At 50.0% G+C, this 18959-nt stretch overlaps 1 protein-coding gene across 2 annotated transcripts in view; it reads right to left on the bottom strand.

The window, feature by feature from the left end:
* Positions 1-606: 606 nt before the first annotated feature.
* The window catches only part of MORN5 (MORN repeat containing 5), a 32763-nt gene continuing 14410 nt past the window's right edge, over positions 607-18959 (bottom strand). For both annotated transcript variants that reach the window (XM_041726902.1, XM_041726903.1), the window contains one exon: positions 607-1129. In XM_041726902.1, the coding sequence (XP_041582836.1) occupies positions 1050-1129 (80 nt within the window). In that variant the 3' untranslated portion in view covers positions 607-1049. The remainder of the gene's footprint in view (positions 1130-18959) is intronic.

Below are 18959 nucleotides of genomic sequence, written 5' to 3'. Positions count from 1 at the left end.
CTCCATTCTTCCGATCTACTTATCAAATGTTGATTTAGATATATGTATATCTTTTTTTAAAAGATTTATTTATTCATGAGAGACAGACACGCAGAGAGAAAGAGGCAGAGACACAGGCAGAGGGAGAAGCAGGCTACTCACAGGAAGCCCAATGTGGGGATCACGCCCTGAGCCGAAGGCAGATGCTCAACTGTTGAGCCACCCAGGTGCCCCTAGATATATGTGTATATCTCAAATATAGTTTAAGTTATGTGTATGTACTTTTTTACATGAATGTGCCTTCTGTTTCTAAAGCACAGCTTGGAAATCCCTTTGGAGCTCAACCCTGTTATTCTGCAGAGGTGACTGTTGCCCTAGAAGGGAGAGGTAACCCTCCAGGATCCCTCTGTGGCACAGCTGAGTGTGCACAGGCCACCCTCTGACTCCTAACTCTGCCTAGCATGCCAACTCTGGGTCACTGGTTTGAAGGCCACTTTCCTTCCCCCCGCCCTCCCACTACAGACCTTGTCAGAACCTTCATAGGCCTGCCTTCTCCTGGCAGCTCTTGGTGAGCAAGGGACAAAACATGGGGTGGGTGGGGCTGGGCTGGGCTGTGGGATCTGGCAACCTCTAAGGAGGGACAGTTATGCAAAGATCCAGGATGCCTGTGGCCAAAGTGTTGCCCTGGAACATGTCATCCCTTCTCTTCTGGTTTTCTGCTGACATGTGATTTTGGGGTAGTGTTGAGGAACACCTGGGAAATAAAAATGCATCAGGAAGTGGCAGCCAGGAATGCACACTGCTAGACTCCATTCCCAGAGATTCTGATTAGCATGTCTAAGGTGGGGCCCAGAAATAATCTAATTTATAATTTTGCCCAGGTGATTCTGATGCTGGTGAAATGAGGATCCCCTAAGAAATTGTCTCAGGAAAGTACACTTGGGGCCACTGAAAGCTGCAGAAAGACTTTATTCCTGAGTTAAAAGTCAGGGTCTGGAAGTTTAGACTGCCCTCAGGGCCAGCTGCTGCCAGCAGTGTAGAGAAAACTCTGGTGGAGGTGATAGCAAAGCTCACAGCTTCGGTCGGTGACCCACAATCTCGTCCCAGCCCTTGCGACACGTCCTGACGATCCACTCATGCTCATCATCATCTGCAGGGGAAGAGGAAGAGCTGGTCATGCTTGGTGTTCGCCGGGCCTTCTCTGGGCTGGGAGATCGGCAGGTGGGGTCCAGGGCCTGGGGTGCCTTCCAGCACAGGGGTGTGGCCTCAGTGGCCAGTCAAGCTCTGTGTTGGGAAGGAACCCACTTTTGCTGAACCCCAATCCTTTGGTTGCCTGGGCTTGGGGAAATTGAACACAGTGGGGTGTATAGATGGCAGATATCACTGAGGGAGGCAGGCATGAGGTCACCTGGCCATTCTGAGCTGGCAGCCCCGACGGGCACCCAGAGAGCAGCTTGCTCGGGCCTTAGCCCTCTCTGCCCCCCACAAAGGGTACCCCCAGAATAGCCAGCCCAGGCCTTGCTGGTCATGCCAGGAGCCAGAGCCTTCAGGTCTTCTTCGTTTCCTTTCTGGGTTTTCCACTGTAGACCCTTATAAGAACCCATGGCTCTGCAGGGGAACCTGACTCCCCCATAGACTCAGATCCTTTTGGTGGGGAATAGAGAGGAGTTGCAGATACTTCTGTAGGCCCTGTGCTCCTTTAGCTTCCTTAATTTAACCCTCATGAGCACCTGCTGGCAGCAATCCCACCATTGTACAGATGAACAGGCAGGCTCGGAGAGATCAAGTCACCTGTCCGCAGCCACAGTTCAGTAGGTAGGAGTGCCTAGAATGTGAACCCTGGTTTGTCTGAGTACAAAGCTTGTACTGGTTTATAAGCCTTAGAGAGAGGGAATGGAGCACAGTCTTTAGGCCCCCGACACCACAATCATCTCTCTGGGCCAGGGAAGGCTCATCTGGGGGCTGACTTATTTTCCTCCATTATCCCCCAAACCCATACCCAGGCCCTCCCCTAACTCTGGCAGAGACCCACTTTAATGGTGGGATACATACCCCTAAAAATGCAGGCAGCTCTGTAAAATGTGTGCTGTTGTGTGGAAATGTGGAAATGTGGTTTTAATTTACCACCATAAATGGCATTGTACTATGAATTTCATTGTGTCTTACTTTTTTCACTCAACACTACATTTTCAAGATCTATTCTTGTTGCTAAATGCACATCTAGTTCTTTGCTTCTTACTGCTGCCTAATACTTGGTGGTGGCTTCTGAGATGTTCTCTTCCCCATTGGGGATGGGTGGAGTGGGGAGGGTGGACATCCAAGGGGGCCACCTCCCCTGACCAGAAGTTCTGCTGGGACCAACATTCTTGGGCATACCCCTTCATGGACTCATGAAGGAGGGTCGTGGAGTCATGAACGCACTTCATTAACCAAGACTCCCAGCTGAGCCCAAGTTCTCTTCATCACACCACCGTAGCTGGCCCTGCCTCGTTTCTGCTTCACTTCACCGCCATTTGTGTCAGGCCCTGGGGACAAAGAGAACTAGCCCAAGCCCCTGCCCTGGAGCGGCTCTCCTCCTGTCTCCTGACCTGCCTCCCGTCTGACGGATGGGAGACAGGCCTACCCATCCTCCTTGTAAACAAAAAGCAGTAGCCAGGGAACCAGTGCACCCCCTGAGAGCTAGCCTGAATCCTGCCCTCAAATCAGCACCCCCCCCCCCGCCCCCTTCCCCTTCTACGAAAGCTCTAGGCCCAGAATCAGAGAGGTGGAGACTTCTTGACAACCAACTGTGTGCCCCATGCTTTACAAACATCCATCTCATCGAGTCTGTGTGACAGTCCAGGAGAGGGGGAGATCACCCCCATTTTAGACAAGTAATGAGCCTTGCCCCACCTCCACAGCCCCTCGAATTCAAACCAAGGCCCATCAGACTCCAAAGCCTGACCATCCCCCCAGGGCTGATGCGACCAGAGTGCTGGAAGGCAGGCCGCCCCCACAGAGCTAGTGTCCTCTGCCTCCTCCCCACTGTTTCTTTGTCCATAACCTAAAGGAAAGAGGCTTGCTGCCCAGCATGCTCTTGCCCTTGAGGACTGCCGGGGAGTCCACGCGTGGCTGTCAAGCCCTGGGGGCGGGGACAGCAGCGGCACACAAGGAGTTAAGCGCTGGTGAAGCCCACTTTTGCCACACCGCAAGCAGCCTGGTTGATAATTACAGTTTTGAAGTCTCTGGGCTATTCGAATCTGTGCAGCTGCAAGCTCTTCAGTGCTAACCCCTGAAACCAGACAAACTGAGTTTATTGTGCTAAACCAGCCCTCGGGCCCCTCCCTGATCGTTACAAATTGACAGCAATGGACTTAACAGCCTCTTCACTACCCCTCTCGCACTCTACCTGGCGGCACAGCCACCAATTTGAATCACAGATGCCTCCCCTCCAGGCAGCTGCTCACCAACCCTCCCTCCACCTCCTCTGCGCTGCTCCGCTGCTCCCCGAGGCTCCCGTGGCCCCTCCACGCCAGGGTGAGGCTGCCGAAGCACATTTCATCAATATTTAAAATGGAATTAAACCTGCAGCTTTGATTAATGCCTCCCAGATTCTGGGAGTTGTGATTACTATTTTGCAAATTGCAATTGTTGGAATATGTTAATATGATTGTCTGAGAACATCTTCACCTTCTTAGATAATTTTCCCCCTTTTTGTCAGGAGGGGAGGGAAGGGGAGGAGAGAGGAAAGGGGGAAAAGATGGGGGGGGGAACACCCCGGCAAACTCTTTAATAAATTGTAAATTATTACCCTGGGCACAGTTGCTGGTGGTTCAGAGGGGAAGGGGAGGGAGGGAGATTTCTGGTTTGGTGCATTTATCTTGAAAAGTTTTGGTCTTGTTGGCTCATAATTCCACTCTGGGACACTGTCCTAAGGGAATAATCTATTTGTCTCACTATTATTTAGAACCAAGGAAACTGAAATAATCTATGTTTCTAAAACAAGAGAATGATTTCTCTGTTGTATATTCATATAACAATTAATTTCTAACCGGGGACCATGGGCCAGGTATTGTGCTACGTTTTATGACAGAGTGGGGGTGGGAGGACAATGGGATTTAGCAGCTCTTGAAAAAGTAGGGCTATGAAGTCTGTATAGCAACACAGAAATGTTTTTGATTTGACAAAAAAGGTGGGAAGAGGCAAGAAACAAAATTACATAATATAATCTGTAAACACTGTGCTCAGGAGAAAAATTGTAAAATAACACATTGAATGTGAATAATATGCATCTCCCAGCAGTGGAACGTGAGAGGTTCTTCTGCTTTGGGTATTTCTCAAATCTTCTTAATGTGTATTGGCAATAGAAAAAATGAAAAACAATTATCTTTTTTTTTCCTACCCTCCAACTTAATGCTTTGTTAATTTCATGTATTTTTGGTCATTGGAAGAAAAATATTTCTCGGTTCCTAGAGACACCAATGGGGTTTTTTAATTTCTACAAAGTAAAAGAGCCAGCATTAAAATATTGGTTAAAAAATGGGAGAATAGACAAATTTCCTGAGCAGAAGAAATCCAAATAATTTCTGTGAATGCTCTGCCCTCAGGGAGGTGGAGCGTAATTCCCCCTTCTTGGGTGTGGGCCGCAGAGTGACTGCCTCTCCATCAGGACAGTTTAGGAAGGGAGCAAAACACAGCAACAAAAAATAGTAGCTTTGGCTTGCCTTAATCACATCAGCACTCTTTCCCTGAGAACTGATTTCTTGGCAACCAGTGCACAGCTCAAACATCACTTTCTTGGGGATCCCAGTCTGCCTGTGACCCCTCTTCACCTTCTCTTCATAGCACAGGCTTCTTTCTGTAATTGTCTTGTTTATTCCTGGATTGTCAGTCTCTCCCATCCAAACTGTAAGCTCCAGTGAGACCAGGAGCCTCACTGGCTTGTTCAGTGGTATCACTGGTGCTTAGACAAGTGTGTGGCATTGGAGGTGCTTAGTCCCTATCTGCTCAGTGAATGAAGGAATGAGTGGATCATCCAGTCCTATGGCCCACCCTGTGCCCAGTGCTAGGGGAGGGGTAGTGGACAGAGAGGGTAGACAGAGACCTAGCAGGGGGTGTTTGCCCAGAGGCTTGACTCAGATACACTTCAGGTTCAGGTCTGTTTGCCTTTGGGCGAGAAAGATTTCTTTATTCTGGTCTGAAGCTTTAGAAGTGACCTCACTGCCACATGCAACTCCCTCCCCACCATGTCACCCCCAGGAATCTCACCAATCACTAGGAGAACTTGGGCTCCTTATAGAGAAGAAAATGAGCTTTCGGGGAGAGATAGACCCCAAATCTGACCGTGAACGCTCCTACTGAGAAGCCTTGCCTGGAAAGGGTCCCCACTCTTTCCCCTGGACCCCAAGGCCCTCCATCCAGGTCTTTCTGATCTCCAAACTGCCTCCGACCTTGGACCACCCTGGAAAATGCAGCCAACCTGCTGTACTGTAGTCACCATGTGTGCATGCATACTGGGGCCTCTCCGCCTGTCCATATACCAGGCTGGGGGCAGGGACAGGGCCTCTCAGAGCACTCCCCATTTCGGGGCCTTAGTGTATATAAAAGTGAGGAAAGGACTAGATGAGAGTATAACAATCGCAGTGTGGTTTAAACACGTATAATTAACAAATGCTTTCCACATTTGTTACACGCACAACCCAATGCAATATAAATGTGTTATTCCAGGCTGTTGTTCAAGGCAGCGTTAAGCCCACAGCACAGCTAATGGTCGAGTTCTCAGGAAGAGGCTGTGAGGTTGGCGTTGTCTGGTGAACATGGTCTTTCAGTGCCGCCATACTCCGGACTCAAGGCCACTGGCAAATGTGTATGGCTGAGCCCAGTGCCCTCCTGGATGTCACCTTCCCTGACTCAAGCTGAGGTCATGGTTGCCCCCACCAGCCTCCAGCAGGTGTGACTAATGTACTCCTGGTCCTTGGAACCTGGTGCAGACCCGGCACTTAAATATGCTGAATGAATGAATGAAGAAAGAAATGTAACGTTGGGGACATAAGAGTAACAGGCTTCCCCTGTGGGATTTGGAAAAGGGGGAAGAATTTCTTCCCCACCCTCAGCAAATGGAGCTCCGCAGAGGGGGCAGAACAGATATGCCATATGCAAGGCCAAGGCTGCTGTTTCCTCTTTTGTTTTTTGAGGTCATAGGTGGAGCAGCTCCACCGCACAGAAAGGATGGGTTGTTTGGGCTCGTTCTGGGGCACCAGCCACAATTTCGAAGCCCAAAGCCCTGGCTGGCCTGGGGCCTGCCTCACAATGAGCAGGGGAGGGCAGGCCTACACAGGCCACCAGCAGGATCACAGACTGTGTCATTAGTGCAATCCAGGGTCAGATCAGTGCAGTGCAGGGGGAGGAAGAGATCCTGAAAACCTCCCAACAGGTGCAGGGCAATATGAGCTCCCAGGTGGTTGGCAGGAAGGCAGCAGCATAGTGGTTAAGAGCATGGGCACTGAAGTTTGGCTGCCACTGCCACTATTGGGAGACCAAGTGGTCTCACCCCTCTCTGGGTCTCATTTCCTCATCTACCAAGTGCCCCCTGAGAGGTTTCCTATGAGGATCAAGTGAGATCATTCCTGAAAAGTGCCTAGCACAGTGCCTGCTACACAGGGAATGGCAAAAACCAAAAGAAAGCCAGAGGTTGTCTCTTCAAGGTGAGACTTCAGGGTCTGTGCATGTGACAGCACAGCATAGACTGGAAGGAGTTCTGGGTCCAGTGCCCAGTCCTGGTGCCAACTTGCTGAGTGATCTTGGACAAGCCACTCTCCCTCTCTGAGCTGGGCTCCTTGTCTATACAGGGGGTTTGACCAGACCTCCTGCACAGCCAGGATGAACAGCACCATGTTGGCACCCAGGAAGGAGGATCTGTGATCACCACTTTGATGGCTCTCTAATTCCCTTACTGGATCCTTTCAAGAGAGTGTTCTTAAGGGACTCTCTCAGAGCACCCTGGGACTTCTCCTTTCTTGTGGGGAGGAGGAAGGACCAGGGGCAGAGGAGGTCTTTACACAAGGATCAGCATCCTAAGAACCACAGCTCAGTTAATGATTTTTTGTTCAAAGTGAGATGGGCAGGCTGGGGCAGGAGAGGGCAGATGGGTGGATTCGGGTTATCAGGCTCCCACAAGCCAGATTCTCTTACTTCTGGGCGTGCCTTTGGGCTGAGCATACCTGTGGTCACCTCTGCTACGCAACAGCCTCCCCCTGGGACAGGGAGGGGGCCAAGATGAAACCAGGGAGGGGAAGAGGTTCACACTGGCAGAGTACCTAGGAGGTGCCTGGTTCTGTGGAAAGAAGGTCATGTCTCTCCTCTCCGCAGCAAGTGACACAGGTCATCCCAATTTAAGACAAGAAACTGAGGCTTTAAGGGGGAAACAAGTTGCCCACTTCATCTGCCAGGGCAGAGGGGATGGGCTCATGGTCCTGATGCAAAGGCCACACTCACGCTGTGTGTGCACGGCCACAAATGGGAGTGTTTCCATCCAGTTGTGTGAATGGGCATGAGAACCTCCCTAAGTGTGAGTGTGGGTGTGTGCACAAATATGAATACGTGTGTACTGTGAGAGTGTAAGTGGCTGTGTCTGAGGTGCTCAGCGTGTGTGTGGCACTCAGAGTGTGACAGTGTATGACTACCTGAAGTCTGAGTGTGTGCTTGAGCAGCTGCCAAAGGAGGCGGCACATCCATCCCTCCGTGACAGCCTAGCGCTCACCCACAACACCATGCCAGGCCTGACTCTATCATGAGGGCTGCCCTCCTTTCCTGGGGTCAAGACCGACTCACACGGCTCCTGTGTGATCTGGGGTTCCAGGCGGGGTTGAGAGGTGCCCCAGCCCCTGGGCAGTGCCATCCTCAAAGCCCAGCTCCACCCTCTGTGCAAAGGCAGGGCCGTGTGAGCAGGTGGGGCAGGGCCAGAGCAGAGCCGGTGCCTGCAGGAAGGGCGGCAATGCCCGCACCTCCTCATCACAACTCCTGACAAGCAAGAGGCTTTGAACTTTGCTTCAAGTGCTGGTGGCCAGAGGCCAAGGCTGTGGCATGGCCAATATTGACTAAGGGATAGTTGCCCAGGCAAAGCCTGCCAAGGGACAGGAGGGGAAACTTTGGGGCCTGCTCTTGATTTTCTCTGTAAAAGAGCATTTTCTGGGCTGGGTGGGTGGAGGGCTCGGGGGCAGAAGGTGGTGGGGAGGTGGATTAGGCCAGGCCATTTTACCCACTGGGAACTAGAGGTGCAGGGCTCAGCACCCACAGGTTTCAAAGCCTGTCCAAATGTGAGAGGTTTGGGGAAACCAAACCAATCTTCTGTATTTCTAAAATACAGAAAGGGAAACTGTAAAACTGAAATTAATAAATGTTATAATTAATGCATTCAGACTTAATTATTAAACTTGGAGATCAAAACAATTTCATCACACTTGAAATTAGTTTGTAGGCTTGCTTTCCTCATTTTGCAAGAATTCTCTAGTGTGCATGTGGCTCTAGAAATCACAGCCCGACTGGTGGTAGGCCATTTACCAAGCAAAATTTTAAAAAACCTTTCAAAGTTTTAACAGCAAGAAATTTATATTGAATATGGGAGTGCGGATGCATTTTGTTTTAATATGTTGAATACGACAGGGTTGAGGTCTCCAAAATCAGACCTAGGACTGGATTAGGGCTGTGCCTGGAAGGAGTGAGTCTGAACCAGAGCACGGCCACCTGGTGTTAGGAAGCACTTGCACGTGCCAGGCGCTGAGCCCTGCACTCCGCACGCCTGATCTCACGCAATCCTTGTAAACATCTGTCATATACACAGCTGGTGTTGTCTCAGGTAGGAGTTTTAGGTGTTCCAGCCAGTCGGTGGAAGGGAAAGTGCCCTGAGTAATAACGCCCCTTGGGAATCTCTTAGGAAAGCCCCATAGTGCGGAAGGACATCCCAGCCAGTGTTAAGCAGTTGGTATTCTGGCGCTGTTGGAAGAGAGAGTCATTTCTGCTGTAGAGGTCCAAATGCACAGCTGGCTTATTAAAAAAGACATATCCCTATATATTAGAATCATCCTGCATGTGGCGAGGTGCTCATACGACAGGAGGTACACACGGCCTGGGGGCCTAAGGATTCACAGCAGCAAGCGTTGAGTGTGGGTGCCAAACCTCACACAGCTTGTAATCCTTTTCTTCTTGCTTCCCCCACTTCTGTTTTTCAAGTTCGTACAGTTGAATGTGTGTTCACTGCACATGTTCATGATGCCTAGCTGCTGTACACAGGCAGCTCAGGGGACTAATGTGCCAAGGCAAGGCTAAGGTCACTCAGTTCGCCTGGGCCCTGTAGCCTCTGCTCTGACCGCTGTTCCCTTCTGCCCCAGCTCTCCAGTTGTGTGTGGATGACAGACTGCAGGGGACAGGTCTGGTAGTTGGGACCTCTGTCCTCTGGCTGGCAGATGCTGAGGGCTGAATTAAGGCTTTGGCAGTGGGGCCCGCCAGGAGGGGTGTTAGGATGGTAAGGATCTGCAGAACACACTAGCAGACTAGAACCTAATCCTCAGAGGAATCTTAGAAAGTCACTGTCAGCATCCCCATTTCACAGATGAAGGTCCTGAGGCTCAGAGAGGTGAAGTCATCTGCTCAAGCTCATCCAGCCAGCAAGTGGGCCCCAGGGCAGACCCAAGTCTATCTCTAGACCTGCAGCCCTTAGCCACTACCTGTGTCCCTGAAAGACCTGTCTGTAACTGCCATGCCTTTAATCCTCACTGCCTGAAGGATGGCATTCAAGGCTCTCTCCCCTCCACACTGGGTCCCTCCCTATGCCTCGAGTGCCCAGCTAGGATGTACTCCTACATACCTGTCAAAGCCCAGTCTGTCCAACACTGCTTGAGGGAGACATCCCTTGACTCTTCTTCCAACCCCCAACACAAGAGCCGGTCTCAAGAGCTCCACCTTGGGTACCCTCTGTCCCTACACCTCTCTCTGCTTTGTTCCTTCCATCAGCACAATCAATCCACTTCTCATCCTTGACAGCCTAGCCAGACACTACCTTTTCCGGGATAGCATCTCAACTACCCCTGGGGCATATCCATGCTCTTGTCTTGGCTCCTCCAGCATACTGTGCTTCTGGCTCCTGGCACTAGCAAAGCAGAGGCACTCTCGGTGTTTTGGACAAAGAATCTCCTATTAACATAAATATCATAGGAATATAGAATTCTGCTAGACTTCTTTCCACATATTTTTGGGGTTGATGTTAATTTCTGAGCTATATTTTTTGGGGTAGGAGGTTCACTACACTTGGACTCCCTGAAGGCCCCATGCTTCTGGCCAGAGAGCACCTGCCCCAAATCCTGTCACTGTGTGTGCATCTGCTTCCCCTGCCCTGCACTGGTGCTGGTTTGGAGGGGCAGATGTGGAATTCGGGCCCCCAGGGAGCCCCTGGGGAAGACGTGTGTCTGGGGGTAATCTTAGAGGTGTTGGGCTCTAGGTGGATAAGAAATGATGAAGATGAGGAATAATGCCAATGGGTAGATAGGGAGATGGGGATCCTGCAGGCCTCCAGCCCCGTCTTGAAGTCCCCATCAGAAGTGGGATGGAGTCCCACATTGGGGTCCCTGAATGGAGCCTACTACTCTGCCTATGTCTCTGCCTCTCTGTGTGTGTGTGTGTCTCTCATGAATAAATAAATAAAATCTTAAAACAAACAAACAAAAGAAGCAGCTGGGGATGCCATAGGGCAGTTTGCCACCATGAGGCCAGCTCCTCCCTTTGGGGCACAGAGTTAAGGAGTTCTCCCCCTCCCCCCACTTCAAAGACCGCCCCAGGGTGTAAGGGATCACAATGGTGATCCCTGCGGTACTTTAATCTCCTCATGGCCCTGGCATTGCTTTCTCTGTATGCCCTGTATCATCTCAATAATGCTTACTACAACCCTGTAACACAAGTCCTATTTTCCTCCTCCGACTTTTTTAGGTGAGGAAACCGATGTTCAGAGAAGTTAAGAGACTCACTCTAGATCATACAGAGAGCAAATGGCAGAGCCGGGGTCTGATGGGTCTGGCTCTAAAGCCCTGCCTGGAAACCTGCCTCTCTTTCCAGGAGGTTGAGCAGGACTTTCAGCTAACTGCCTCCAGTTCCAGAGCTGGGCTGAGGAAGGGACATGAAGCTCCTGCTCCCTGGACTCTGGCCTTGCATTCACTTCTATTGAAGGGCACAAAACAGGGACTCCTGGGGGGCTCAGTTGTTGTCTGCCTTCAGCTCAGGCTGTGATCCTGCAGTTCTGGAATGGAGCCCCACATCGGGCTTCCCTCAGGGGCACCTGCTTCTCCCTCTGCCCATGTCTCTGCTTCTCTCTCTGTCTCTCATGAAGAAATAAATAAAATCTTTAAAAAATAAATAAATAAATAAAGGAGAAAAACAAACCATTGTACTGACTAGCCTGGGGTTGACTCCAGCCATGGAAGGAGAAAGCTGTGTCCTTTGGATGCTTCCAGGAGACTGCTGTGGGGTTGGGGACATATTGTTACCAGAATCTGGCACAACAGCTGGAAGAGGAATTTCCAGGGCTCTTAGAATTGGAGTGAGGAGCGAGGCAATTTGGGCAGGCCAGGGACAGAAAGCCCCTCAGGCTGTTTTCCCTAGAGCTCAGACTTCCATCTGGGTCTGATTCCGCCCTCTGTAGGCAAAATTCTGTTGGCAGGTAAAAGTGTATTTCTCTGGGGAGAAGTTCTATAGCTTTGCTGAAGTTCTCAGAGAGATTTCAGAAAAGGCAGAGATTTCATCTCTGTTCAGAGCATGGCCTCTGGTGTCAGAGAGGCCTGGATTCAAATCCTGATTCCTCCCTTCACTAGCTGCACCCATCAGTAAGCCTCAGTTTCCCCAGCTGCCAAACAGAGGCAACAATATATTCCTCAGAAGATCGGGAGGTGGTAAGTCCCTGGCACAGCAGAGGCTTTCAGTGCTCATCATTTCTCTTCCTATCCTTTTTGCTTAAAGCAGATGCCCAAGTCTGCTGGCAGGGATGTGTGATCTGTGCAGGCATTTTATTTGGCAGTTACAAGTGTGATATTATCCCTCCACAAAGCCTCCATTATGGCGCTGCTAACAATGCCACAGATAAGGCAGGGATGCCCCTGCGTGCCAGCCTCCAGGTGATTATCACATTTGGGCAAATTGCCTTTTGTGTCACAGAGAGAAGACGGCAGGAGGGCCTGTGCAGGGGACTCGCTGGGCCATTTTGCCAAAACCACGAGGGAAGCATTGTGGAGAGGCAGCCCGGGTCTGCTGCAGATGGAGGTCTGGCAGGCTGTGCAGGGCCGGGCAAGTGATCTGCCCTGTGCAGGCCTCAGCTTTCTCACCTGTCAGATGAAGGCAGCAGTGGCCTCAACATTAGAGGAGTCTTGGTTTATCGGTGGCATTGAAAGTCTTGTTCTTTGGCCAGCTTTGGAGCAAAAAATGTGGTCAGAGAACTATCCAGGGAAAAAGACCTACCACTGCAAGCTTACAAGGAAGGTTGCCTGGGTCTTTCTTTCTTTCACTGGTAAACTCCAGAACCCACTCGAATGTCATCATTAGCTTTCAGGCAGCTAGACCTGGGGCCAAGTTCCAGGTCTACCGCTTACTACCTGTGTAACTTTGGGCAAAGCATTTCTCCTCACCTCAGTTTCATCATCTGTGAAGTGGGAATAATGAAGACAGCCATTTCACAGGGTTACTGTGAGGATGAGAGGAAATGAAATAAAATCAACCATGCGAAATGCTCAGACCATACCTGGAAGACAGTAAGCCCTCAGTAAATGCTGCTGGTTTTTATAATCCTGCTTTTCCCTCTGAAATAAAGTAACGTACTTTTATATACCAATCGATCCATCCCTGGACTGCCATTTTAGGGGCTGCCCTGGGTTTATTATAAGAATACACCCTGTATTATTTATTTAGTTCCCTTCTGTTGGACATTTGGGATATTCCCAACTTTCAGGTGTTTAATAATGCCAGAGAACTTTAGACGACCAAGTGGTCTTTCATTTCTAGATATTCACTGTGCAACTTTTCTAAAGTTAGGCAGCAAGCAGATAGGCGATGTTTGGAAGATGACCTAGGAGCTGGCCTGGCAAAGTGGAAAAACCTCTGGAGGCAGATGAGCCCAAGTGTGAATCCCAGTTCCTGCCATTTCCTGGGGGAAATCCTTTAGCCTTAGTTCTGAGTCTCAGTTTTCTCCTTTGTCAAGCAGAGATCACAGGAACACTACCTACCCCCCCCCCCCCCGCCCATTTTCCCCACCACCACCGTCTTAGTTGGATATCTGGTGCATGGGAAATGCCCAGCCAATGTCAGCTCTCACCATGGTGTGAGGGGAAAGCCAGCCAGCACCTCCCAAAGACTTTGAGTCATACCGGCCAGGTCTCTCTCTAGACCCCAATTCATATTCCTTCCCCCGTTGTCCATTTAATTGAAAATATATTCAAATGAGGCTGGCGATCTTGATTTTAAATTCAGTCTGGAACCCACAGGTTCAAATGCAAAGGGGCCCTCTCTGCAAATAATCACTGGTATGTGATATTTTTAAGAAGCCAAACCCATTGTTTCTGATTGAAGGAAAGTTGGTGCTATTTTGAAGAGCAGCACGATTAAGCGGTGGCGTTATCTCTTTAACCATTGGGAATTATACGCTGTTTGAAAGATTTGTGAGCTCTAGGACATTTGCCAGATGTGCTTGATTCGACATTTCAGACAACAAAGAGGATAATGTTGGCGGGAATCTTGACGGCATTTCTGATGATCAGGATATTCTTTGAGGATGGTACTGAGACCTTTCGGGGAAGAATTTCAGCTTTTACATAAACTAATTTGGGATGCTCACTCTCTGTCTTCCACAAAGCAAATTTAGTTCATTGTTAGTTGTATATGTTAAAATGGTTACGAGGGTTTTTTCCTTTGAATATTAATAATGTGCCTTTCATCTGAGACACTTGCATGGGGTGTCATTAATTGCAGGGAGGGAGTAAGGATTAGTGGTGCAGTTATCTTGCAAATTATCCCTACCAGTAACGTTGAGGCAAGCAACCGCTACAACGCTACAACGCTACAACACAACGAAGAGACACACGAGAAACTGCTAACACGAGTCTGGCTTATCCTTCCTGAGCAGAATGAGAGGGCTGGGCAGGAGGGTAAGGGCTAACTTCCCCGCTTCCCACCATATTAAAGATAATTATCCCAAATATCTTCCAAAGCTCCCTTATTGGCCCACAGTATGTAAAGGACCCTTTATCAAAAAAGGTAGCGTCTCATTATGGGGACTGTAGTGTTTTTTTGTCTTAAGACTCTAAAATGGGCCTTTTCATCCATTTAGGAACATCACTGAGCTCCCCGGGGGTCAGAACCCGTGCTTCGTGGAGGGACAACCATGCATGAGGCCTAGCTCTGTGGAGGAAGGGATATGGAGGAGTAAGGAATAAACCAGGATGTGAAGCTGAAAAGAACAGAATTTGGGCAAGAGTTGGGATTATCTCTGACTCTGTCACCGGCGAATGACTAGGGCAAAGTATTGAGACCAGGTGTCCTCTTTGCAAACTGAGGGAGGCACTTGGGTTGGCAGAGAAGAGCAGAGGAGATAAGCAGGCACAGTGCTGAGCAGGGGCCTGGCAAGGATCCTCCGCAATTCATGCCTTTCTCTGCTTCCCTTCTCTGAGCTGTGGATGCTCCGGGAGTGCCCTGTGCCATACTCTCGTGGCCTCCTGGTACATGCCCAGCACAGAGCGGTGGGAGGACTGTGACGAGGGAAAGACATCCTGGGCTGGAGGAATGTGTGAGGTGGGAACAGAGGTGTGTTTACCAGCAGAAGCTGCTAGTCTGCTTGAGCTGGAACGTGGGGTGGAAGAGACAGGACGGTGGAAGATGAACCACAGGGTGGTCTAAACGCCATAATCAAGAGCCTGCAGCGCCCAACATTTCAGTAGCATTTCGTTTCCCCAGGAGAACCCCCAAGGGGGCTGACAGCATGGCATACCCAGTCTCATTCCTCCCTTCCCACAGCCTCCCTGTCTCTCGAGCACCCATAAAAATCTCAGTGGATCCCAGGGCCTCCCTCTCTTCAATTGTCTCCAGCCCGAGTGAGGAATCATCCAATAACAGTCACTGAAGCCTGGACACGGACGGGCCTTGTGCCAGGTGTTGTACATACTTAATCTCATTTTTCCTAACCGCAACCCCTCCAGATTCAGTTAACTACTAGAACACCCATTTTAAAGATGAGGAAACAGAGACTCCAAAAGGAGACAAGAAGCAAAACTAGCCATGGTCACACAGCTGGCCAGTGGTAGATCCAGGACCAGGGGCCAGCCAGAGGTGTGGATTCTAGATCATGGGCTTGTAACCGCCACACAGCCTGTCCCTCTGACCTCTCCCAGCCTCCGAAGGGAGGCAGGTCCTAATACCATCTCTATTTTGCTTTGTCTCAGCTGTATTATTGGAATTTTGCCTGCATTGACTTGCTGCCTTGTGTGGTTTTACGATCCCAGCAGAGGCAGCTGCAGAGTGCAGGAGAATGGCCATGGGCCTTGCAAAAAGATGGGAGTGGGTTTGAGTCCAGCCTCCCCTTCACTGGGCTGTTAGACATCATGCATTATCTAGTTCCCTAATCTCAGGCCTCCCTGTTCCCAGTTTACTGAATGTGTGGGGCTGTCCCAGAAGATAGAGTGCTCATGAGTGTGAGAACTTTCAGGTGGCACCAGAAATGACTGCCACCAACAGGGAGAGGTGGGGACCTGGAATTCATGTGCCCTGCGGAGGCACCCATACGCAAGCAGTTTCAAGCACAGGGCCAGCCAAACAAATACTACACAGATCAGATTTGGCCAGAGGTTTGTGGGCTTGAGAGCCTTGATGTTGAAGTTTTTTTAAAGCTTTTCAAAGCTTAAGTGGCTTTGAAAACTTGGGGGTGTGGAGAAACATAATAGATTGTTTTGATTATTCGACATAAGAAGTTGTCTCTTATGTGCCAGGGACTACATTTTGTATAATTTGTTGAAGAACATGAGGGGCTTGTAGGTCCTCTGCCTGCCTGCCTGCTTTTCTTCCAGAAACATTGAATTAGCTGCATGTGGGAGGTGCAGGGGACCCAGGGGTGAATCAGGCATAATTACATGGTCCCTGCCCTCAAGAAGCTGTTTGTCTAAGGAGGGAAGCTAGGCAAATAAAGATCATTCTACAGCTATGGGCTGAATGCTTTCAAGAGGCTTACTGAGGAGGGATATCTAACTCAACAGTGCAGGAGAGGGAGGCGATGGGAAAAGGTGGGTTAGGGAAGGCTGTCTGAGCATTGATCTGTCAATGGTGGGTCCCAATCCTTTTGAGGGTTGTGAAATCCATTTAGTGTCTAGCAACCCGCGTTTTTAAAAAATAGAGAATATCCTAGTATATTTTACATACAAAGAATATGCACCAATGTGTGTGTGTTTGTGTGTGTGGTGGGTTGCTTACTTTGGGCCAGGGTCCAAAAGTTTGAGACTTGTGGTCTGAGAGAATTCTTGCCTGCCCAGATCCCCAAGGCCTGGCACCCTGTCTGCACTCAAAGGCTTTTTGATGCTTGGAAGGATGAATTTAGGTTCTCACCACCATCCAGCAAGCAGGTACCAGACCAGCCTCCCCAGGTAAGAAAGCCATTCTCAAAGCCCAAGTCTAACAAACCTGGGTTTGTCCAGCATGCTTGCCACTCAGCAGTTTGTGGTTCAGGGGGCTAAGGTTTTCAAGTCAGGCCTAAAGGAAGCTTCTCTGCCTGGGGAGAGTGAAGCCAGTATGAGGTGGGGGAGGAGAGGCCCGAAGGTGAACCGTGAACCAAAGGCAACCCTCCTGCTGGTGCCCCAGCCCATGATCTCCTATAAAAAGAGTATCCCCGAGTGGCATGCACTTCATAATAGCAGTGGCTCAGTCCACTCTGTTTATCCCAGGACTGCCTGGGGCACCACTGTGGGCCTGCAAAGCCAGCAGCCCTGTACCTTCAGAATGCCAACATGAAGCACTGTTTGTGGAGGCAGACCAGGGCCTTGGAGAAAATAGGAGATGGACAGAAGTCCAACTCAGTCCCCAGCAGGATGAGGTGAGTCAAAGGTAATGACTAGGTGGCCATAAACAGAGACTCCTTTTAGTGGTTTTCAGGACACTCCACAAACTCATCTGTCCTATAATATCAGGACTAAAATACCCCGTGGCTCCCTTTACTCCTCCATTGTAGACTCTTAATGTCAGAAGGACCCTAGAAATTATCCAGCCCGACTCCCTCATTTTACAGATGAAGAGAGCAAGGGGCCCAGAGAGGTAAGGCGCCTGGCCCATGGTCAGCCAGCAGGCAGCTCCAGAGTGGGGCCGGGTTGGAACATGGGTCTCTGGCACACAGCACTGAGGCCTGGGGCCTTCGGATGCCCCTCTCTTGCCATCTTGCCAGCCTTCCTGTCTAGCCTCATCCTAGTCTGGCCCCTTCTTTCTGTGCAACCAGAGAAATCTCTAAATGATGAATCCATTGCTACTCTGCCTGCTTGAAACATTTCCTTGTTCCCCCGCTGCCCTCAGGGGGAAGCTACTCCCCACCCAGGGGCCTCCTCTCTTGCTCTTCTGCACCTGACATACTGTTGTCTCATACTCCCAAACAACACGTAGCCCCTAAATGTGCACTGTTCTTGGCACACGCTGTTCCCTCAGCCTTTTACTTTTCCCAACCCTGCTGTACTTGTCTCCTCTTCTTGAGGCTTCCCATTAGATCCCGCTCTTTCCAGGGAACCTCCCTGGCCTGCTGACCCTGCCTCCAGGTTAGGTATCCTGACTATGCTCCCTCATGGCAACTCTAATCCACTATCAGTTTCTCCTGCTCCCTGAGAGAAGATTCTATGATGCTGCCTCACCCAAAGTCAGATCCACAGCAGCCAGTTAATAAATGTTTGTTGACCAAATAGTCAGTGTCCATCCTTCTCCCAACCTCCTAAGAACGGCCTTCCCTTCTTACGATGCATTTTTCAAAAGGCTGTTTTTATTAGAGCAATTTTCAGGTTCACAACAAAATTGAGAGGACGAGGGGCACCTGAGTGGCTCAGTGATTGAGCATCTGCCTTTGGCTCAGGTCATGATCCCAGGGTCCTGGGATCAAGTCCTGCCTCAGGCTCCCTGCATGGAGCCTGCTTCTCCCTCTGCCTATGTCTCTGTCTCTGTGTCTCTCATGAATAAATAAAACCCTAATAAAAAATTTGAGAGGACGGTACACAGATTTTTCTGCATTGCCCCCTATGCCCATGCCTGCATGGCCTCCCCATTATCAGCCCTCTCCACTGGAGTGCTGCATTTGCTGAAACTACACCGACACCTCATAGTCCTCCAGAGTTTCCAGGCAGGCTCATTCTGGGGCAGTACATTTGATGGGTCTCCACGTCAAATACTCCACGTCAAATACTCAATCTCACAATTGACAGTATCTCCACTGCTCTCAAACTCCCCAGTACTCTATCTGTTCATCCCAATAAAAGTTTCAATTTTATTACCAAGCATGGCTTTTGCCCCCAGGATTCTGGGAGCCACAATTTCTGATTCCTCAGTCGTGACTTTTTTTTCATGCCTCTATGTCTTTGCATGTGCTGTTCCCTCTACCTGGATGCCCTTCCCCGACATGCCTGCTAACGAAATCCCTGCTCATTCTTTAAGACCTATCACTTCTGATACCTTTTTCCTGACTGGCACCCTGCATCCCAGCCAGATAATGAGGGTGTCCCCCACCTCCCAGCTCAATCGCCCTACGGCCCTTCATCCCCCAGGCAACCCCCAGTAGGGGAGAGGGGAAGGAACTCGCCCCTTAGAGAAAAGGGGAGAGCATCTTTGTAGTCACATGAAGGATACTTGCAGCCTATTACACAGAAAGGCACACACGTGATATCTTTATAGGACAGGGGAGTTTGTGTGGATGCTGACCCACAACAAGACAGTGGGGGCTTTGTGCCAGGGGCCCAGCTACTCTT

The sequence above is a fragment of the Vulpes lagopus genome, chromosome 12 (genome assembly GCF_018345385.1).
Source record: "Vulpes lagopus strain Blue_001 chromosome 12, ASM1834538v1, whole genome shotgun sequence".
NCBI lineage: Eukaryota > Metazoa > Chordata > Mammalia > Carnivora > Canidae > Vulpes > Vulpes lagopus.
Note: the sequence above shows the minus strand (reverse complement) of the source record. Positions and strands in the feature narration are given on the sequence as shown.